Source organism: Trichomonas vaginalis, chromosome V, assembly GCF_026262505.1.
Source record: "Trichomonas vaginalis G3 chromosome V, whole genome shotgun sequence".
NCBI lineage: Eukaryota > Parabasalia > Trichomonadida > Trichomonadidae > Trichomonas > Trichomonas vaginalis.
Window position 1 is genome coordinate 33,345,712 of NC_067207.1, and position 21,013 is coordinate 33,366,724.

General features: G+C 36.3%; 15 protein-coding genes and 2 pseudogenes across 17 annotated transcripts, besides 1 other annotated feature; 8 read left to right on the forward strand and 9 right to left on the reverse strand.

Annotated features, from left to right (window-relative positions):
* Positions 1 to 1,877: 1,877 nt before the first annotated feature.
* TVAGG3_0449270 (uncharacterized protein) lies at positions 1,878 to 2,240 on the forward strand (the record flags this gene model as incomplete). The annotated part of the gene is made up of 1 exon (XM_051234550.1): positions 1,878 to 2,240. One exon carries the CDS (start codon positions 1,878 to 1,880, stop codon positions 2,238 to 2,240), a length of 363 nt encoding a protein of 120 aa, XP_051104280.1.
* Positions 2,241 to 2,258: 18 nt separating this feature from the next.
* On the forward strand, positions 2,259 to 2,501 carry TVAGG3_0449280 (serine threonine-protein phosphatase family; the record flags this gene model as incomplete). The annotated part of the gene is made up of 1 exon (XM_051234551.1): positions 2,259 to 2,501. One exon carries the CDS (start codon positions 2,259 to 2,261, stop codon positions 2,499 to 2,501), a length of 243 nt encoding a protein of 80 aa, XP_051104281.1.
* A 991-nt stretch (positions 2,502 to 3,492) lies between these two features.
* Positions 3,493 to 21,013: part of a mobile genetic element that runs on past the window's edge.
* On the forward strand, positions 6,221 to 6,805 carry TVAGG3_0449300 (phage tail repeat-like family; the record flags this gene model as incomplete). Its single annotated transcript, XM_051234552.1, has 1 exon — positions 6,221 to 6,805. The coding sequence occupies one exon, from the start codon at positions 6,221 to 6,223 to the stop codon at positions 6,803 to 6,805; it is 585 nt and encodes a 194-aa protein (XP_051104282.1).
* On the forward strand, positions 7,679 to 8,536 carry TVAGG3_0449310 (uncharacterized protein; the record flags this gene model as incomplete). The annotated part of the gene is made up of 1 exon (XM_051234553.1): positions 7,679 to 8,536. A coding segment is annotated over one exon (858 nt), but the record flags the coding sequence as incomplete, so codon positions are not given.
* Positions 9,122 to 9,385, forward strand: TVAGG3_0449320 (uncharacterized protein; the record flags this gene model as incomplete). The annotated part of the gene is made up of 1 exon (XM_051234554.1): positions 9,122 to 9,385. One exon carries the CDS (start codon positions 9,122 to 9,124, stop codon positions 9,383 to 9,385), a length of 264 nt encoding a protein of 87 aa, XP_051104284.1.
* Positions 9,435 to 9,877, reverse strand: TVAGG3_0449330 (cytochrome B-C1 complex subunit 6, mitochondrial family; the record flags this gene model as incomplete). Its single annotated transcript, XM_051234555.1, has 1 exon — positions 9,435 to 9,877. A coding segment is annotated over one exon (443 nt), but the record flags the coding sequence as incomplete, so codon positions are not given.
* TVAGG3_0449340 (uncharacterized protein) lies at positions 10,480 to 10,755 on the reverse strand (the record flags this gene model as incomplete). The annotated part of the gene is made up of 1 exon (XM_051234556.1): positions 10,480 to 10,755. A coding segment is annotated over one exon (276 nt), but the record flags the coding sequence as incomplete, so codon positions are not given.
* On the reverse strand, positions 10,783 to 11,172 carry TVAGG3_0449350 (uncharacterized protein; the record flags this gene model as incomplete). Its single annotated transcript, XM_051234557.1, has 1 exon — positions 10,783 to 11,172. The coding sequence occupies one exon, from the start codon at positions 11,170 to 11,172 to the stop codon at positions 10,783 to 10,785; it is 390 nt and encodes a 129-aa protein (XP_051104287.1).
* TVAGG3_0449360 (uncharacterized protein) lies at positions 11,467 to 11,689 on the forward strand (the record flags this gene model as incomplete). The annotated part of the gene is made up of 1 exon (XM_051234558.1): positions 11,467 to 11,689. A coding segment is annotated over one exon (223 nt), but the record flags the coding sequence as incomplete, so codon positions are not given.
* On the forward strand, positions 13,560 to 13,808 carry TVAGG3_0449370 (organellar and viral DNA polymerase type B; the record flags this gene model as incomplete). The annotated part of the gene is made up of 1 exon (XM_051234559.1): positions 13,560 to 13,808. One exon carries the CDS (start codon positions 13,560 to 13,562, stop codon positions 13,806 to 13,808), a length of 249 nt encoding a protein of 82 aa, XP_051104289.1.
* TVAGG3_0449380 (protein of unknown function, DUF4106 family) lies at positions 14,383 to 14,951 on the reverse strand (the record flags this gene model as incomplete). Its single annotated transcript, XM_051234560.1, has 1 exon — positions 14,383 to 14,951. A coding segment is annotated over one exon (569 nt), but the record flags the coding sequence as incomplete, so codon positions are not given.
* On the forward strand, positions 14,988 to 15,482 carry TVAGG3_0449390 (uncharacterized protein; the record flags this gene model as incomplete). The annotated part of the gene is made up of 1 exon (XM_051234561.1): positions 14,988 to 15,482. One exon carries the CDS (start codon positions 14,988 to 14,990, stop codon positions 15,480 to 15,482), a length of 495 nt encoding a protein of 164 aa, XP_051104291.1.
* Positions 15,499 to 15,918, reverse strand: TVAGG3_0449400 (protein of unknown function, DUF4108 family; the record flags this gene model as incomplete). The annotated part of the gene is made up of 1 exon (XM_051234562.1): positions 15,499 to 15,918. The coding sequence occupies one exon, from the start codon at positions 15,916 to 15,918 to the stop codon at positions 15,499 to 15,501; it is 420 nt and encodes a 139-aa protein (XP_051104292.1).
* Positions 15,954 to 17,137, reverse strand: TVAGG3_0449410 (annotated as a pseudogene). Its single transcript has one exon. A coding segment is annotated over exon 1 (1,184 nt).
* On the reverse strand, positions 17,216 to 18,016 carry TVAGG3_0449420 (uncharacterized protein; the record flags this gene model as incomplete). The annotated part of the gene is made up of 1 exon (XM_051234563.1): positions 17,216 to 18,016. The coding sequence occupies one exon, from the start codon at positions 18,014 to 18,016 to the stop codon at positions 17,216 to 17,218; it is 801 nt and encodes a 266-aa protein (XP_051104293.1).
* On the reverse strand, positions 18,021 to 18,556 carry TVAGG3_0449430 (protein of unknown function, DUF4106 family; the record flags this gene model as incomplete). Its single annotated transcript, XM_051234564.1, has 1 exon — positions 18,021 to 18,556. A coding segment is annotated over one exon (536 nt), but the record flags the coding sequence as incomplete, so codon positions are not given.
* TVAGG3_0449440 lies at positions 19,329 to 20,187 on the reverse strand (annotated as a pseudogene). Its single transcript has one exon. A coding segment is annotated over exon 1 (859 nt).

Consider the following 21,013-nt stretch of genomic DNA (forward strand, 5'->3'; position numbering starts at 1 on the left):
ATTTTCATATATTTCGTCAGAGTATATGAAAGAATTGGTGATAAAATTTCGTTTAGAGCAGAAAGGATAGTTTTCATATAATATGAACATAATATTATTTAAGTACAAAGATTGTTTATTCAAAATTGTAATATCATTATCTTTATCAAGGGATATAATCCCTTGAAATTGAAAATCAAAACATTTTATGTCACTTTTTTGGTATTTTTTATAAAAATTTATGTTGGCATTTTTTTTATTTTCAAGATTTACAAGAATCTAAGAATTCATTCAAAAAAAAAAAAAAAAAAAAAAAAGGTAGTGGGGCTTCCAGGCACTTCGTGCCCTCTAGCCCCGAAGATGTTTAGAATATGAGAGAGGTCCTATAAACATCTGTCATTTTACTCAGAATTTTCATGAAATTTACACCAAAAATATATTTTAGGGTAGAAGGGTATATCTAACCTCTTTTCTAACCTCTTTTCTACCCTCTTGAATTTTCATGAAATTTACACCAAAAATATACTTTAGGGTAGAAGGGTATATCTAACCTCTTTTCTAACCTCTTTTCTACCCTCTTGAATTTTCATGAAATTTACACCAAAAATATACTACTAGGGTCATTTACGAAGAAATCTCAACAAAGTCTTTACGATGAAGTCTTGACAAAGTCTTTACGAAGAAGTCTCAACAAAGTCTTTACGAAGAAGTCTTAACAAAGTCTTTACGAAGAAATTCATGAAAATTCAAGAGGGTAGAAAAGAGGTTAGAAAAGAGGTTAGATATACCCTTCTACCCTAAAATATATTTTTGGGTCATTTACACTCATTTACGAAGAAGTCTCAACAAAGTCTTTACGAAGAAGTCTTTACAAAACATCTGTCAAAAGCCGCTTTTCTGTCACTTTTTCGGGTAAAAACATTTTTATTATTATATATAAATGAATTTTACAAAACCACCGTTACCGTTCTTTGGAAATAAGAGTAAATGTAAAGATATTCTATTGAGAGAACTTAAGAAACTACCGAATGGTCTAACATTTGTAGATTTGTTCGGTGGAAGTTTCTATATATCCCATTTGTGCCATACAATATTCCCAGACTCAAAGATTATATGCAATGACTTCGACAACTATATGGACCGTCTCAAACATATTCCAGACACTAACAAAATATTGAGTGAGTTAAAAGAAAAGATTCAGATAGGTAAGATGGAACGTATACCATTAGATAAGAAAAATATTGTGAGAGAGGTTTTGAAAAAAGCAGAATATATAGACTGGGATAGTATATCTGCTAGACTATTATATAGTGGTGCTATAAGAGTTCATGACATTGAAACACTTATGTCAAAAGTTTTATATCTTAACTATACAAAGGTTTTCAAAGAGGACATAGAAAAATATACTGAGGGTATAGAGTTTGTGAGATGTCGTTGGACAGAGTTGTATGAAAAATATAAAAACAAGGAAAATGTTTTCTTTATAGTAGACCCGCCGTTCTTTAACACATACGATTTTCAATACCAAGCAGACTGGACTTTGAGAGACTCTTTAGAAACTTTAGACGTTTTACATAACTGTCCATGCTTTTACTTTACATCCGATAAAAGTGGTTTGGAAAGTGTCATGAGATGGTTAGAGGACATACATGACTATGAGTTTATATATGACAAGATAGAATATGAGAGAGGTCCTATAAACTGGAGAAAGTGTCATAACAAAGAAATTTTATTAGTAAGTAAATGTGGTTTGAAATAGGACTACTTGTTTTAGGTTTTTTCCATTGTGTCATTTACTTATTTGACGTGGCAGAAAGATATAGAGAATATGAAGATGAACCAATGCCTGCAAATGTTCAGTATATGTACTCGTAAGAGATATTTTTATCTAATATTAAATGGACGCACAGAACTTAGCGAATGCACAGCAACCTGGACAACCAAACCCAGAGAATATTCCAAATGAAGTTAGAATACAAACTGCAATGGCAAACTATGGTCAAGTGCCAACAGATGTACAAATGCAAACTGCCATGTCAAATGACGCTGCGTTAGGTTTGCCACCATGGTATGCAAATATGAGATGGAAAGAGTTTTATACAAACCCTGAAGTGGGATATAAACAACTTTATGCAGATGACGCGAACACAGGAGTTGACCCAGAATATGTTTTCTACCAGAGGAGAAACAGAATGTATGAGCTCCAGTTAAAGAATGCTATGGAACTCAACAGGAAACGTAAGAGACTAGGCGGACATTAGATTTTTACATATAGTAAAATGGGTTTCTTCAGTAGTATTGGAAACTTCTTCAGAAGAGTTGGAAGAGGTATATGGAATGGAATAAAATCTGTCGGAAGAGGAATTTGGAACGGTGTCAAAAATATTGGTAAAAGAGTAGGTCAGTTCGTTGGTATTATACCTAAAGACCCTGAACCAGAAGAACAAGCTCCTGTTATACAACAGCCTGAACCTGCACCACAGTCTAGTTGGCAACCAAATCCAACACCTCAACCGTATTAAAAAATTATATTTTTACCGTTCGATAGTAGTTGTATATGAAACTAAGTTCTAAGTAAAACGCGTGGTATAATGGAATTATTCTTTTTCTCCCATCTGTAGTAAACCATACTTGAAAGTCTGAAATACTTCCACTTGGTGGTTCGTATAACTTTGTAGGTTTTTCGTAAAAGTCATTTGCCAAGCATAAGAAAGAGTTTTGGGCGCCAGAAAATGAAGCATGAACAATAATAGCAGCTGGGTCGAAAACATCTTTAAATAAATATGGTTCATCTCTTGCATATCGACTGTAAATATTTGCTAAAGGAAGTTTGACTTTCTGATTTAACATTCTTTGCAAATAATACCATGACATTGCAGTGAATTCTGTATATATTTGTTCGTCTTTCTTTGGATTGTCTTCGTAGATTTGAAATGACACTTGTGAATTTTGTTTGTCATATACAATTCTCACATAAAGTGTGCTCTCGGTATTTGCATATTCATCAGCATATTTTGCATAACATGAATTTATTTTATCTTCTATATTTTTTAACGCAGTCTGTAGAGAAGATGAAAGGTCAACTTGTATTAGCTCAATTTCTTCCCACATTTTTCGTTTCCCTTCAGATATATAATCTATATGAAACCTTACAATAAATGGAAAACTTTTATCTTCTACAGACACAAACTTCATTCTACGAAAGCCAATAGCTTTTGTGACAGATGGGTCTCTTAACCATCTTAATGGGTAGTCAAAACGATAGCCTTCATGCTTTACGGTCTCTGTCTCAAACTTTTGACCGACATTAGTAAAAAGTTCATCTAATGGTTTAGTTGTAGCAACTCTTGAATTTTCTTTTTCTATTGGAAGCATATTTTATCTAGAATAAAAATGTCGAAAGATATTGCTTCCATGAGAGAAATACAACACAACCGACAACTCATTATGCAAGCTCTAAATAAGAACACAACAAACTTTTCAAACTATTCTAAGATATCTGAGTCATTGAAAGAAGGAAACTTAAAACTGACATTAAACCCAATGACAGATGAGTTTCTATTTCAAGACAACAAGAACCATACTGTTTGTATAAATCCAACAAAAAGAACTTTAAACGAGAAACCTATAGATGAACTTCTTTTGAAAGCAGATATTGACAACAAAGCTGACAAAGAGTATGTCATTGAAAAAGTTCAAGAAGAACATGACAGAGCAGATGCAACATATGCAACAAAAGAGGATGTTGAAAAGAAAGCTGACAAAGAGTATGTTGACGATGAGTTAGCATATCTGGCTAGTGGGTTAGTGAAGAAGGCAGATAAGGAATATGTGGATGAAAAAGACAATGAAATTATAAAAAGGGTTGAATGGTACCATGAACGGACATCGAAGATTTTAAAAACTAAAGCTGATACAGGATGGGTTTCAGGATGTTTAGACCTTAAAGCCGACAAAGAAACTGTAGATATGTTGGCACAAACGGTTTCAAGTCATACCAGAGGTTTAATGGAAGATGGACAACAGTTGAAAGAGCTTGAGAAAGGTGTTACAGAGTTAAGGAATACAAAAGCAGACTCGACATGGATAGCTGGATATGTAGATGCAACAAAAGAACGTATTTTAGCATGGACAGAAGGAACATACCCACAAAAATATCATAGACATAGCATCTCTGACGTAAATGAACTTGAAGAAAAGTTATATAAAAAAGCAGACAAAACAGAGCTTCAAACGTTAAAGACAGAAATGCTTCAAACAGTATATCCTATAGGTTCTATTTATACGTCAATGAACTCTACCAGACCAGAAGTAGTACTTGGTTTTGGAACTTGGACTCAAATAGTCGACAGGTTTTTGTATTGTGCAAACTCTTCAAAGGAAACAGGTGGAAGTAAAACGATTTCAGGTGAAAATTACCTGCGCACAGTCACTACATAGATTTAAGTACATCTCAAGCAGGTTGGCATAAGCATAGATATTGGGATTGGTCAGGAATGATAAAAGGTAAAGGATATGATGTTAAAGACAACGTTAAGTTTGCTATAATTGTTACTGGAGTAACACTCAGGGAGAGGAAACCATACACATCGCGTTTCAGGGTATACGCAAACAACGGGACAAAGTAAAGACTACATGCCACCTTACATGACAGTTTACGCATGGTATAGAATTGCTTAGTCGTCATTTTCAACTTCTTTAGCATATTCGTCAGGAGTTGTCTTATATTTGTTAGGAACTGTCTTTGAAAGTATACCACCTTGAACTTTGACAAGTTTGAAACGAGGTCTGACAATAGTAGTTTTATCTTCTGCTTGCAGTCTGTACATTTTGCCATGTTTGCCTAAAACTTCATAATATTCTCTTGTATACTTTCTTCTATTTTTACGAACACGAATGTGAGTACCTGTCGAGTTCCCATTGTTGTCATAGTCAATAGTATTTTCATATGGGTCGCGTTTAGGTATTTCTATTTTTACTTTGTCACCTTTCTTAAGTTTGAAGCCTGGCATTCTTTCTTGTTTGTCTCTTTTGACTAAACTATTAAATATATAGTCTTTCTCTAAGTCAGGGTTGTTTTTCATTTCTTCGGGGGAGTGGTTTCCCAAACCTTTTTGTTTACGGTTTGTAAATATTTAAAACTTGTCTCATCTTTGCCATGGAGAAATGTCTATATTTGTCGTCATATGACATTTCATCTACCTCACCACCTTGTGGTTGATTTAAGTCTCTTAAGATTTTTATACAACTGTCAATGACACCAAGAGCAGAATGGTTTTGGTCGACAATGAAATATTGGTTTACATTTTTTGAACGCAGATAGTTTTTTAATATCGTCTGATTTGAAAGAACTTTCACAGTCAGATGTCAGTTTTGTTGGATGGTATTTGTCAACGAATATTGTCAAAGCTGCAAGATATCTAAAATATTTTTGGACTGTAATGGTATGGCTTCACAGTATCTTGTGTTTTGACCGACAAATATTAGCCAGTATGGTGGTCCATCTTCTCTATACCTCGGAATGTTTTCCAAGATATCCATAAACCAAGCATTTGGTGTTGAACTAAAGATTTTTATCATGAGTGCTTTCTTTGTCGCTTTAGAAACATAGGGGTCCTTGTTTGGATTCGTCATTTTTACCCATAAGAAATGGGTTTATTTGGCGCATTAGCAGGAGTTGCATCCAGATTTTTGCCCGCAGTGGGAACAATAGCCAGAGGTGCATTTGGAATTGGAAGGAAGATTTTGAGTACATTAGGTATACTGAAAGAGAAAGCACAACCTATTATACAAACTGTACAGAAAGGTTGGGAGGTAGCACGAGATGCAGCAAATCTTATTCCAAATCCTGAAACAAGAGGAAAAGTTCAAGGATGGATGGACAATGTAGGAAGACAAGCAGGAAACTATTATAACAAAGCAAATGACTACTATAACCAAGCAGGACACTATATGGACCAAGGTGAAAGATTCTTTAACAGAGGATATAACCATGCACAACAATGGGTAAACAATAACCAACCTCAACCGCCTCAAACGTGGGGAATGTAAATTTTTTACTGAGATGAAATGAACAATACAGCATTGAGACAAATGGGTTCAAGATGGATTTGTCGACTTCCAGCAGTTACACAACGTGTTTGTCAAGTTCTTCCTATACCTCAGGAAGTTTTAGACCGACTTAAAAAACCTAAACAACCAGTTGAAAACAAACCAAACTAAAATTTTTTACTGAGATGAAATGACCGAAGAAGTTGAAACGGTAGATTTGACACCACAAACAAAAAGTTCAGAACCATTGTCAAAACCTGTCAAAGAACTTACAGATGAAGAGAAAAATTCAATAATAGAAAGTGCCAGGTCTGGAAATACAAACCCTAACTATAAAGTCACTTTTCATAGAAATGGAACGGCTAGTATCTCAAAAAAGAAACAGACTCTCACAAATAAAATATTGAAGTCTGAAGGAGCTTTCGAGACAACAGATGGAAAAGTTTACTTCACTGACCAACAGTTCATTATAGAACATCTCATTGACTTAGAGTCGAAATATTCTAAACTTTACAACAAACACAAAAAGTTGAAAGGAAAACAAAAACAAATGGCATATGATATTTATGAAGATGTTGACGACACAACCATACCTGCAAGTGAGGTAAAGTCAGAGGAACCGAAAAGTGACGAAAAACCGATAGAAGAAGGGAAGCCACAAACTGAAGAAAAACCAAAACCAAAGGTTAGTTTCCAAACTAAACCAAGTCAACCTTCATTAGCTGGTATGGGTTGGCGTCAAAGACTTATGGCAGCAGGCGGTTACGTAAAGTAAAGAAAAAAATATTTTTTTATTTTTATAAAAATGCCCCCATATAGAATGGATAGAAAATCTGCTAGAATAAAAGCAGAGTTAGAAAGATATGGTTGGAAAGTTTCGAAGAATTTTAAATATAGGAAGGGAAGACCCATAAAAGTCTATGACAAACTGGCTGGTCTGACCTATGAAATGGACTTGGAAACAGCACGCGCAAATTATCCAAACAGACTAGAGAGGTTAGAAGAAGAACGTCTTATGGACATGCCTTTCGATGTTAGTGAACCTCAAGTTGAAGGACACGACGGCTTTGCCAGATTCTACTGGAAACATGACGAACAATTGCATCCTTTGAGAAGGAAAAAAGGTAGTGAGATGCATGCTCCCATGGAAAGAACAAGATATGCATATGAGAAGTATCGTGAAGTTAGAAGTCAAATTACATCTGGTCGAACCTTTACAGTAAACTTTGACGAAGGAAAGAACAAAGAAGGCTTCATGGGTGTACTTGCTGCCATACAAGACGGAAATAAGAAAGGATACAATCTCAGACTAACCGTAACAGATTTGGACGGTCACATTTACTATGCACATGGCAATGTCACAACAGCCGCACAACTTCTTGACGCTTTCAAGACTACAAAGAGAGAACAAATGGTTGACTCCGACTCAGACATTTTGAATGCAATTGAAGGAATTGCAAGTGTCAAGTTCGAATGGTACCAACCTAACCCTCAAGCAGTCAGACAACATGCTGGATACTTCCCGTTCATAAATAAGTCTGACATTGACTTGACAAGGTATGGAATTTACAATTCAATTGAAACAATTGTCAATGAACCTTGCATTCTTACATGTCTCAGGAACTCTGGTCTTGTTTCAGAAGAGAAGATGAAGTATCTTGAGTCATGTGTGAAGACAAGGTACATTCTCAGAGGTCAATTGGCAAAAATTGCACCGTTGGCAAATGTCAATATCCGAGTCAACATACCTACAGCTAAAGGTTCTTCACATGACGACTATGTTGTTGACAAAGACTTACCATGGTTGAAGATTGTAATTGTCCACAACCACTTCATGTTGAACGAAAGTCTTACAAACCCATTGTTCGGAAAAGGCAAGTGCAACATTGTCAGAGCTGTTAACATTCTTTTCGAGAAAGGTTTGTTGGAACCAATTCCAGATGACAAGCTGACAGAAACTTTTGTACCAAAAGACGAAACAAACTTTTCATTGTTAGCAAGACCAAAAGTTGTTCCAGACAAAGTTCTAGTACAAAAGAAGTACACAATTCCAAAAGGAGTTGGATTGTTCGGATACCAACCTGAACCAGAAGAACTTCCAATGAGGTTGCAAGAACTTCAAGATGCTATAAACAAACTTCCATTGAGACATCCAATTGACGTCAAATTGTATTGGAGAGCATCTGAGTTAGGTCAGAAGGTTTTATATGAAACAGGTTGCTTCGACGATGTTTATGAGATAACAGGAGAAGTTTCTCAGAAGATAAGAGACTCACTTGAATTTCCACGAACTGGACCCATTGGTTGCGACAAGTTCGACTCATACGAAAAAATATACTATGTCGACCTTAACGCTGCGTACATGAGGTTCGTCCAATATATCCCGACTGGAATTCCAAACGAAGACGGTGAGTTCCCAGGAAGGAACTATACAGTTGGAAAAGTCATACAACAACTGTATGATATTAGGAAAGCTTCAAACCCCAAACTTGCAATGACACTCAAATTGCTTATGAATTCGACATGGGGATATTCCATTAAAAAACCTCAAGAGATGAAGAGTAAACATTATGAGAAGGTCGACAACTTTGTTGAAAGGTTCTCCCCCTTTGTTTTGAAGTACGAATTCACTCAAGGTCAAAGTGGCTTAGTAACCACATTAAAACCTATTGTCGAACATTGGTCTTACCCTCAGTTCGCAAAAGCAGTCCTTGACAACTACAACAAATTCTTCTCCGAAGTCAAATCCAAAGTTGTGGTTTACTATGAGAACATCGACACTCATGACGAACGAAGAAGGATACAACAAACTCATTGAAATGGGTTTAGTCGGTGAGAAGATGGGCTTTTTAAGCAAAATATTTTCCCGAAGTTCATGTCCTCTCCAAGCGTAAGTACTGGGGCATACTTGAAGACGGCACAGAAATAAAACATTGCATGAAGTAAAAAATTTTTATTCGAATTTGAATCGGACAGGTCGAGTTACACCATTCTTGGTCTCAAACTCATATATAACCTGTTTGTTTGTATTTTCGTCGACTATGGCACGAGACACGAACATTGACCAAACGTACAAAAAGTGTCATTTCGGATGGTCACGCAGCCAATCGCATTCGAGCACTTCGAAGAAGCCTTACGTTCCAAGGGAGAGGGTGTCTGGTGCAAGGCAGAGGTCATGAGACTCTACGAGCAGTACATCCTCAATGCCTGGGAGGACAAATCGTCCTTGGATTGGCAAATCTACCAACTCCTCTGGGACGACCTCCTACGCAACTGGGAGAACGAAAGAGTCCAATTCAAAGGTCGGGAACTAATTTTGCAAATTGACCTTAATTTCACATACTTATCCAAATAAACACCTAAATTTACTTGGGGTTTCCCCCTAAAATAAAATTTTTTTACTCTTAGAACCACTCGAGGTTCTCCTTACGGTTGTTGAGCTTGTCACCGTCAATGTGTCTGACCTTCGTCTTCTTGCTGGATTTGGAACCCATTGAATTGCGACAAGCTTGCCCATGGAAATTGAACCGCGATTCCGAAGGTTAAGGTTCAAGTGTCCCAAGTTGTTGAGGACTGGGGTAAGAACCTTGCCTGTCTCCTTGTTGCGGATTTTGTATGGGTAGGGTTGGGAAATTTCATAACTGTCATCGGCAACAAGGGTTGCCCAAACTTCCTCTTCTTCGTGTTTCTCTTCTTCCTCTTCTTCCTCTTCCTCTTCTTCGTGTTTCTCTTCTTCCTCGACAATTCCTTCTTCAATTCTGTGTTCACGAATTACGGTGTTGGAGGTTCTGTCCTTTCCGAGTACCTTCCAGATGGCGTCTATCTCTTCGAAGAAACGGTAGATGAGTCTGGCAAGGTCTCGGTTCTCTCTCGCGTAAATGCGCAAGGTTTCCGTCAAATCGTTCAGGACTTTCTCATTGGAAGCTTGGTTCATGAGGAACTCACCTTTAAGTCCCTTCATCTCTTCCATAAGACTACTTTGGAGAGTCTTAACGGTGTTTGTCAGATGAGCTTTCAAATTCAAAATTTGAATTTGAACTGGGCGCTTGTCTGGCAACATTGAAAGGACATCTGCCATTGTGTTCGGCTTCGGTGCTTGTTCGGACATCGAAAAAATGAAGTGGTTTGAGAATGACGGTTTTACTTCAAAAAGCTTGTTATGACGGTTAAGTCATACAACAAGTTTAAAATAATATCTTGTTCTTCTTCTGAACGTTTGTTGTCTCTTCCGATAAAAGTTTCGAACATGAGAACCAAAAAACGTTTTTTGAGATTGCGGAAGAGTTCAGGCAAACGTTCATATTCTGGATATGTTGGGAGCAGTTCAAAACATCTGAGCTGACTTTCGGACAAAATTGGGACAATGTCAGAAAATTCATCTTTGGTCGGACTGCATGAAGGTAAGTCCCTTACATGTAAGTAGCTCTGGTAAAGTCTTCTCATTTCTGCTAACTTTTGGAGTATAGCTTCGTAGTTTAGAAGTTTTAATTTTAATTGTCTTATTCCACTCTTTACTTCTAAACGGTAAGTATCCATGAGGTCAAGAGTAGCTTTGGTAGCTTTAAGTGGAGCTATCTGTTCCTTGACTTCTGCAATTTTGGTTGCAATTGTGGTTTGAGCTCCTTCAAGTTCGCCGTCTATGTCGTTCTCAACGCCTTCAACCATGGCTTGAAACTCTTCATCGGTCCATTGAGATTGGTGTGGGACGAATTTAACTTGCTTCATTCAAAAAATGAAAAAAAATGTTTTTACTCAAAACGTTAAGGTTGACTGAACTGGTTGGATGTCGCCTTCACAGGTTATGTAGAACGGCTGACCCGAGAAGTGAAGGAGAGACTGAATTGCCAATTTCATATGGGGTAGGGGGTTCTCCTTGTTTGGTATTTTTATCCAAGGACGTTTGTTTAGGAACTTAACAAGAGCTTCTCTTTTGGCGTCCTTTATGTCGTCGTAGGCTGTCCCGTCTGGTATTTGAATTGGAATTCCAGTCGAAGTCTCGAGCTGAAGTGTAGACCTTCCAGAAATACTGGTGAACTTGACCTTGGGCTTCATTACCCTGCGCAAGTACTGCTTAACAACTTCATTTATCTCTATAAGGTAAATTGCCTCGTCAAATCCTTCTGGCATTCCGAGTCCTTCCATCCGACAGGAAAATATTTTCCCGACAACTGGAAAAAATTTTCCCGACAACTGGAAAAAATTTTCCCGACGACAGGAAGAACTCTTCCAGTTGTCCGTCCGTAAACCATTCAAATTTTCGAAAATTGAGAACTTTTGGTCGAACTTCAGAAAAAGTTTTTCCTTCCGACAGGAAAGGTTTTTCCTTCCGACAGGAAAGGTTTTTCCTTCCGACAGGAAAGGTTTTTCCTTCCGACAGGAAAGGTTTTTCCTTCCGACAGGAAAGGTTTTTCCTTCCGACGGTTAAGCCACAAACAGATGTCCGACGTCCCACCAACCGAGCCCATATCCCAACCAGAAGAACCGAAAGCTGCAGAACCACAACAGTCTCCTCAGCAACCTCAGTTCCAGCAAGTACCTCCGATTTACTACCAATTTCCACCTCAATGTTACTACCCACCACAAGGCTTCCCGAACTACCCTCCTCCTCAGCCTATGCCTTACTCCCAACCCTTGGATGTTTATGCAAAACCCTGCCCCACCAATTCCAATCTCAATCCAAGAGAGACCAAGAGTTCGAGGAAGGTCTGAACCGCTTACGCAAAAGAGTATGTACACCCCAATGGAAGACGACAGGCTTTCAGTCTCTTCCCTCAAATCGACCGATTCGACTCGTACCACAGATTCGGTTCGTGACCGTGAAGACTACCTCAAGCAGTCTGAGAGACTCTTCATCCTACAATCATTTACAGTTGGAGCTCTCAAGAACATGCGCAATTACGAAGGTCAGACACCAGCTGGAGACCGCAAAACAGACGTACTCGCACAAGAGCAGTCCAACTGGTCAAGACAAAGACCGAGATAGTCGACTTCATTCTTGCAGCTTGCCCATACAAGTAAAAAAATAAACAATTACGAGTTTAAACTTTTTACTCTTTCTTTTCTGAGTTGTTAAGAGCTGGTTTCTCTTGTAGGAAACCTTTCGTACTCTTCCATGGTCATGTAATTGCGAATTTTGGTACGCAATTCCAGGTTCGTTGTTTTTGAACCTTACGTATGTAAACGCTTCCATCCTCCTCAGGGAAGTAAGCTGCTAACATCTGACCAAGTTTTCTCGGTGACTCGGAGCTCATTAAAAATGTCACTTTTTAAACGTTAAGTTTTTAGTCTTATTTTACCCTTTGTTTACCCTTTGTTTACCCTTTGTTTGTCAATGTAGTATTGGAGTGCAATTTCTCCAAATTCTCTGTGTCGGAGTTCTTCAGCATTTTCCAAGTGTGCCTGGAGAACTCAAAGAAGTTGTCAAGAACATACTGCCATGCTGCTCTTCTGAGTTCGTCGGTATTTGGAAGTGTTGCACCTTCGAGTCTTCGGACATGAAAAAATGACACTTTTTCTATTAAACCGTTTACAATTTGAATTTTGTTGCTGAATTCAGCAAAAATATAATTTAGGGTAGAAGGTTAGATCTAACCTCTTTTCTAACCTCTTTTCTAACCTCATGAATTTTCATGAATTTTATACAGAAAATGCTTGTTTTGAGGTCGAGCCACTTTTGCTCCACCGTATTCTTTCAACCAAAACTCATGAATTCGGCAAAAAATATATTTTAGGGTAGAAGGTTAGATATAACCTCTTTTCTAACCTCTTTTCTACCCTCTTGAATTTGTCATGAGTTTTCCCGAAATAAAAAATAAAGTTGGTTTTTTTTAAAAAATATTTTTTTATTTTTATTGTAAGAACATGTTAGCAACAACAGCACCAAACTCGTTAGTCATGAACCCAACTTCAATGTTAGTAGAGATGAAAAGCTTCATTCCTTCTTCATATACTTTCGAAACAAAAATCCAGAAGATAAAGCAAGAACTTTTAACAAGTACTTTGGACTGTTGTGCGCGAAAGATGAAACAAATGAACAGTATCTTTATGAATGCAGGACCTCATCGACCATTTACCCAAAATTGCCTGAAATCCAGCAACAAAAGCTTACTATTCCAGAATTCGATGAAATAGAAGTCAAAGCAACTGACTCAGTAGAAATAAAGAAGTTCATACGAAAGGTTAACTATGAGTTTCTTGGATTTCATTGCAACCACAAAGTCATGGACAAAGATTGCGATATGGTATATAAGAACATCTCTGACATATACAAATCTGGGGAGTTTAAGACCTACGACAACTTTGTTTCGTTAGTTGCTGAATGTGTATGGCAGATAAGAGATAAAGATAGAAGAGGTAAGATATGGAATGAACAGATAAAACCCGCAACTTTTGAGTTAAAGAGAGCAATTGACGCCTTAGTCATACTAGCAGGTAAGATTTCAATGTACAATGCTAAAATGAACCCACAATGTTCAAAATGTAAAGCAGCAATGAGGAAATATAACTACTCCGTCAAAGAGATAGAACGTATGCGAAACGACTATGCAGACTTAAAGAAAGAAGTAGAGAAACCAGCAGAAGATAAAATGGACATGTTGACATTTCTGAACAAAAACTATCCAACAGCTGACGATTTCCTTCTATCTGATGTCAAGAAGAAATATAAAGAAACATTCGGCATAGTTAAAACATTCGATGTACTGACAGAAGAAATAGAAGCTACGAAATTGTTTAGAATTTCACGAATTCACAATGTTTACCATGTAAAACGCTTATAAAATAACTGGGGTAGAAAAGAGGTTAGAAGACAGGTTAGATCTAACCTTCTACCCTAAAATATATTTTTATTGAATTCTGAGTAAAATTCTGAGTAAAATGACATAAGATTGCTTCTCTCGGAAAACCGAGAGAAGAGATTCCGTATGAAAATCGTGAAGAACAGCGAGTAGGGAAGAAACCCTGGTCGCCAAAACTCATGAAAACAGTGAAAAATAACAGAGTATTTTGACAACTTCAAACAAGCAGAGTAAATGAACCATTTATTTTTACGCTTGACTTTTTACAATTTGAACTTTGTTCGCGTAGATGTGAATTCTGAAAGAAGTATGAGGGTCTTGTATGACTTTGTACTTCTCCCATAGTTCATGTCTGTCAAACTTACCTGCCATGGACTCTTTCATAAGTTCCATGAAATCGTCTTCGGACAATCCAGGGAAAAGTATGATATCAGTAAGTATTCTTTTAACATCCTTACTTAAACTCTTTGCTGTCTGTACACATATTACGACTGAAATGTTAAAGTGTCTGAGCTTCTTAAGAATTCGACACATGTCTTGTTCTCTATTCTTTAACAAAGGATGAGAGGCGAAATCATCTAAGATAAGAAGACATCTGTGAGGGTAAGTCTTCCAATCGTAAGATTGCAATTTCTTCGAAATGTATTCTATCTCTTTCTGTTTGTTTCTGAAGTGTTTCTTCTCTAATATTCTCTGCATTTCCTCATTTGGGTCTTTAAACTTCGAATTGACATACTCATTTATAGCATTATACTTCAAAACTCTTCTTTGGTACTTCTTTATCCAATCTAACAACTCAGTATCCTTTATACATACTAACTTAGACTTCTTTATAATATCTTTGAACGAATTGACGGTTTGGTCAAATTGACCAGAAGTACTACAAATGACTACTAACTCATAGAATGGGTTCTTCTCATCTAGTTCTTGTTGTTGTGCAGCCATTTTAAGATAAGTGAAAGTCTTACCAGACCCAGGTGGTGCAATTAGACCTGTTATACCATTCTGAGCAAATAAGAACTTGTCATGTATGGGTTTTATCTGAGCATTTTCTAACTTCCTCTTGTTCTTCTTCAAAACATTCTCAAATTTCTTGTCAATGTCAGCAAACTTTTTTTCTAACATATTTTTAGAAAAATTAAAAATTTTATCTTTTAGAAAATGTCTAGCGATTTCGCTATCTATATTCGAGACAAGCTTTTCGACAGCAAAACATCTGTCGACCATAAAATCTTACATAGTGTAAACAAGAAAGGTGAATTTGTTCTAAAGTTCTGTTTCTGGGAATATGACAAGAACCATAAAACATTAGGCAGAGAAGTCTTTAAGTTTGTCAATGACAGACTTGTTGACAGAGATGACGCCGATTGGAAAGATGAAGTCCAACAAAAGTTCTTAGAATGCAAAGAAGACACATGCGCTGTTCTTGAAGATGAAATAGAAAACAGAATAGATGAGCTATTAAAGGACAAAGAACTTTTACATAAATATGGTTGCGCCAAATTTGACATAACCCCACCAGAAAAGAAGAAGAAGAGAGAAAAGAAAGAAAAGAAAGAAAAGAAAGTAGAAGAAGAGAAGAAAGTAGAAGAGAAGAAAGTAGAAGAGAAGAAAGAACCTGAACCAGTTCCAGAGAAAAAGAAATTTGACATGTAAAAATAAAATTTTATTTTTAGAACATTTCTGGGTCAATGTCAATGTTCTCTTCCTCTTTAGGGGCAAACACTGGCTTAGACTCTAAAATCTTTTTACCCAACTTACCTTGAACTTCAACTATCTTAGACTCATAATATTCATAGTCGTCTGTCTTCTTTGGTTCATAAGGTATAACAAGTTTGTATGCTTTGCCTTCTTTAAGGTTTGAGAACCTTCTGTCAAAATTTTCTTTGACTGTTAACAAACCTTCTATGTCTAAGTCTTCAAATTTCGCACCATTTTTAGTCACAATAGCAAACTTAACTGGTTCGATGTTCCAAACTTTGTCAAATGTAGACTTTTCAAAATGGTAGAAGTAAACATTCAAATAAGCGAATGGGTCTAGTTCTTCTTTGACTTCTGTCATGTACTTATTTACTGAGATGAATTTCGTCATCTTTTCTATCGGATAAAAAAATATTTTTTTAAAATTTACTCATAAAAATTTTTCTTTGTATATACGCCGTTCTGAACGTCTAAAAGATTTTTGACATTTGCCAAGAATGTTCGTTTAGACGCTGTCATATAACCATATTCTTGACAATATTGTTTATATTCATCGTACAATGACCTTTCATCTAAACACTCAAAGTTAGTCTCATCTATAAACAGTTCATATACACTCTTGTTTGCTTCTAACAATGTTTGTCTTTCTTCGGTATGTGGAATTTGTCTTGGATTGAACTTAGAAATATCTAATGTCATGAAATATGAGAACAAGTGGTTGTAAAAGTCAGATGTCAAAGTTTCTGACAAAGCGTCAAAATATTCTGTATCTTGCATATGAGAATCTGACGTTCTGACAACTACATATCTTCTGTCAGAACTTTCTAACTTCATCGGAACAGCATTGTTTGAAACCATAACGAAGTTTGCAACATTTTCACAAACTCTTTGGTCTTTATATTTTCTTTCAACAACTCCAACTTTGTCTGTTATAAGACTCTTCAAAGCATCTGAGTTCAAAACTTTTGTTGTATCTATACTTTGAAGTTCGTTACATACTATAAGTTTCATATTCTCTATTGAAGAGTTAAATTTACCGCAGATGTTTTCTAAGTTTGTCATATTAGGGTTCGAATAGCCCTCTAACAGTTTGCATAAGATATCTGTAAAGAACGTGTTCTTACCTGTTCCTTGTTTTCCAATTATAATGAGAGCAGTTTCATTCTTAGCACTTGGATGTTGTAAGATGTTTGCAAACCAACATAAGATATACTCATAAACCTTTTCGTTTCCATTGCATATAATTTCTTTGACATGGTCTAACCAAGCTTCTATAATATTTTCTTTCCATTCTACTTGTTCGTATTTATATCCAGTGAAGATAGAATAGAAGTTTGGAGAAGGTGTATAGAACTTTATACCACGAACTGAAAAATCTTCTAACTTTGACAATAAGATATCCCAAGCATCTAACATCTTCATGCCAACTTGTACAACTTTTATTTTCTTAAGTTTCTGTCTACATTCTTGTTCTGAAACTATTGTCGCTTTAGGTTTGTTAAAGACAACATCCCATTCTTTCATAACATAACATTCTGGGCAGAGTCGACATAAATGACTAAACGTTTCAAATTCTCGACTGCTTTGTTATAGTCTCTAAATGGACACATATTTCTGAACGCTTGGAAGTCATAAAAATCTGAAACGTCTATTCTGTACATTTTTATAAAAATAAAAAAAAATATTTTTTATTCTTGACTTTGTTGTTCTTGCATTTGTTGCATTTGTTGTTCTTGAGCTATTTGTTGTTGAAGTTGTTCTTGTAGTACAATACTTTCACCAGTTGCATCTTCCAATTCGAAACTTTCTGCCGTCATTGACAAATACATAGGACATAAAAGTTTTACAGGAACAAAGTTTGCGTCAACTAAGGTTAAGTTTATGTTTGCTAAAGTGTTTGAGTTTACTAAAGCTGAAAACTCTGCATTCGAATGAACAATAGGCAAACCAGCAGAGAAAGTGTTGTTTATACGCATGAGTATCTTTTGGTCATAGTAGTTTCTGTCGACATTCGAATAGCACTTTGAACCTAAGTTTGAAACAATATATAAAATAGGTGTACTTAAAGTCAATGGAATAGACATTCCTTGTATGACACCTTTTCCTGTTATAGGAAACTGTTGGTAGTAAAAACCAGATATAAGTTTTGTATTATAGCTCATATCGTTTATAGTAAACTCAGTCGGACATCCAAACATAATGAAACCTGCTCTAGTTGCAGCACATGTTACATCCGTCCTTAAAGTATTAAATAAGTCAACAAAACCTGTTGGTGGTATATCTGAGTAAGTATCTTCAAAGAAGTATTTTTTACCATTCACAACAACAAAGTCTTCTGGTGTCAAAAGAGCAAAACAGGCTTTAGTCGTCATTGTGTTTAAGGTTAGTTTACAATATCGTCCTTGAGGACTTTGTAAGTTTGTTGTTATAGAATTATATGACTCAGGGTTTTTAGTCGTAATAGTATAAACCACTATGTCTTCTGCCATTTACTTAGCAATAAATTTTAATGAAATGTTGTGGTCGTCAAATATTTTTATGACGTCTGGGAAACTATATTTTAAGTTCAACGTTTCACCTCCTTTCATAACGTATATCTTGTCAATGACATTATATGAAACACCACAGCAAGCAATGTCGGGTTCTATTTCTTTGATGTTTATATCGTCTGCCTCTGTCAAAAGTTTCAATAGTTCTTTCAAAACTTCATGAGGTGCGATGACATATGAGTTCACTTTTACAGGGTTGTGCTCGACCAAGTTTAACATTATACCCAAAGCTTGACAAATCTTCTCCTGAGTTTTAAGTTTGTCTTTAAGTTGTTGGTAGTCGTTTCGAATATCTGCAACAGAACTTAAGTCTCTGCTAACTTCAGGGTATGTTGGTTGTTCTTTTACAGGAACTATTGTTATACCATCTTCGTCTTCGTATGGTTTCCCCACTTCAACATCTCTTTCTTTGACATTGACAACAACACTTTGACTGTTTGTTTGAGTTGGTGAATTTAACTTCACATCTGCCACCGCCATTAAACCTTTTGAAACACTACGCTTCTATTTTTCGGAAATGACATTTTACTTAGAATAAAAAGATGGACGTATTTGAGTATCTCTTCGAATTGAAGCAAACAAAGTTTACACACACAAACAATACAAGTTCATTGACAGAATAGTTCTTTACACAAACAATGGAAAATGTTATAGAATAGCAGTCTTTGCTGAACCAAAATATTTTCATAAAGCAAAGAAAGTTGGTATAACCGAGATGGTGAAAGTTCTTGAAGGACAAAAATATAACAACAAAACTGACCGATATTTCTAAAGGTAAGTTTATAATACAATATTATGTCAAAACTGGCGTACTGTCAATATTTGACGGAGAGAAGTCAGTTCAAGAACAACTTCTGACCTGCTGCAAAATCTGCTCGATGGAAGCTGTCGTTATGCCAATCTGAGGACCCAGCAGGTTCATCGAACGAATCTTCAAAAGAGCATCTTCCGTGAAAAGTGCTATTGGTTTTGTAAACTTCTTTGCTTTCAATTCATCTGACGTCTCTGTCACCAGTATATTGTATTTGAACTGTACCAACAGTTGAAATACCACCCATAAAGTCTTCTGAGTCAGCAAATGGAATGCCAAGCCAAAAAGTTTGAACGGTCTCCATTTGTATATTGAGTTTTTTGACCTCCTGTATGAGTCCATACTTTCACATATGGCATAATAGAACTTTGCATTTCAGGGTTAATGGTTGTTGTGAAGTTGTTGTTAAAGTTCATAGCATCTAATGTCAAGTTGTATGACCTCATATCCTCAACTGTAGAATATTCTTCTCTTGGATAGTATTTGCCATCTATGTTTATATGATATTTAATACCAGGGTTGTAGAAGCAAGAATAGTCATTTATAGTTCGTCTGAACAGTACAAACATAGTATCTGCATGTTTCATTGCAGTTGTTAAGGCAATATCTGTTCTTGCACCTGGTTAGCACTTTGGTTTCCAACTTCACCTGCAAAGTCTTTGACAGATATTTGGTGTATAGGGAACATAAGTGGAACTGCAATATATTTGGCAGCTAAAGCATTTGAAATATCTGGGTCCAACATATAGACTGCAAGTCTGCTTTCTATTCTCTTGCATTCAAATTTTTCGCATGTGAACCTAACTGGGTCCCAAGCAGTTCCAGCAGCATTGAAATAATACTTTACTTCAGTGTTGAGGTTTGAGAAACCAAAGTCTAAGTCAACTTTGTCTTTGCAAAATTCGGCGAATGACGTTTGATTTGCTCCCTTTACGTCTGTAAGAGTGAATGGGTCTTGCGTTGGTGCAATGACTAAGTTATTTTTGCTTGGAGTAAGTTCGATAGAAATTTTTCCTGCCCAGTTTGGCAAGTATCTTAAAAACCTGAAGATGAGGAAAGATGACAAAGGAACTCTAAGTTTCAGTTTTACTTTAGTGACAGCATTTCCATCTGAACCAGAAAGGTTAACATAAACTCCTGGAACGTTAGGGTCAAGTCTTCTTATTTTCTCAATAGTTGCATACTGGTCTGTTTGTTCTCTAGCTTGTGGTTGTACTGAGTTTCTCAAAGCGAACCATTCATAGTTTGCCCATGTTACTGTTTGAACTAAGTCAGAGTTAGAATATATCTTATATCCCATAAAAACTTCTGGAGCATATTGGTATCCGACATAGAAAATTCCATTGCAACCTTTCTTGTCAGACAACTTGGCAGAAGGTTTTATTTCAATGTCTTGTTCCACGTATAAGAAAGAGTTGTCAATAGAAATAATATGAAACCTGTCGCAAGCAATATCTACTGTTGTTGAAGAACCTTCTCCAAACTCACCTACGTTTCCATAAGAAACAGCAGTTGTATATTCGTAAGTTCCAGGAACTATTTCTGACCTTCTAATGGCATTGTCGCATTCGTTATACCATTCGGAAACATTTCCATTCATAGCATCCAAAACTGTTGGCGTTATATTCTGAGCGGCGTACATTTCATATGAGTAAAAATATAGAATAGTTGGATTTATATGTCATAATAGAACCCACTCCGACCAAGCTTTACTTTCTTCCTGACTGAGTTTTTAACTCTTCTTTTTCCTTCATTGCCCTCTGCTTGAAGTTGTTGCATCTTTGCATTATGTTCATCTAGTATGTTGCAAATTTTCCATGTCCTTTTTGCCTTTTGGCTCTGGTCGCCCATCTCAGGTAACCTATATCCTAGAAAGAGTTTGTCATAGTCTGTATTTGAGTCTTCCTTTATTGTTTGCATGACTCTTTCCTGAGTTTCAGGTTCAAGCTCTTCAAACAGTGCCTGTCCATATGGAATATGCTCGTTTCCAAATATATGTTTTTGTAGCCATTCTGGTTTTCTTTCCATGTTACCAACAATATCTTTTGTGAATGGGAAAGCTTTTACCCAATCTTTCAGTCTTTCGTCATTTATTTCTGTAGTTGGTTTTATTTTGTCAAGGAACA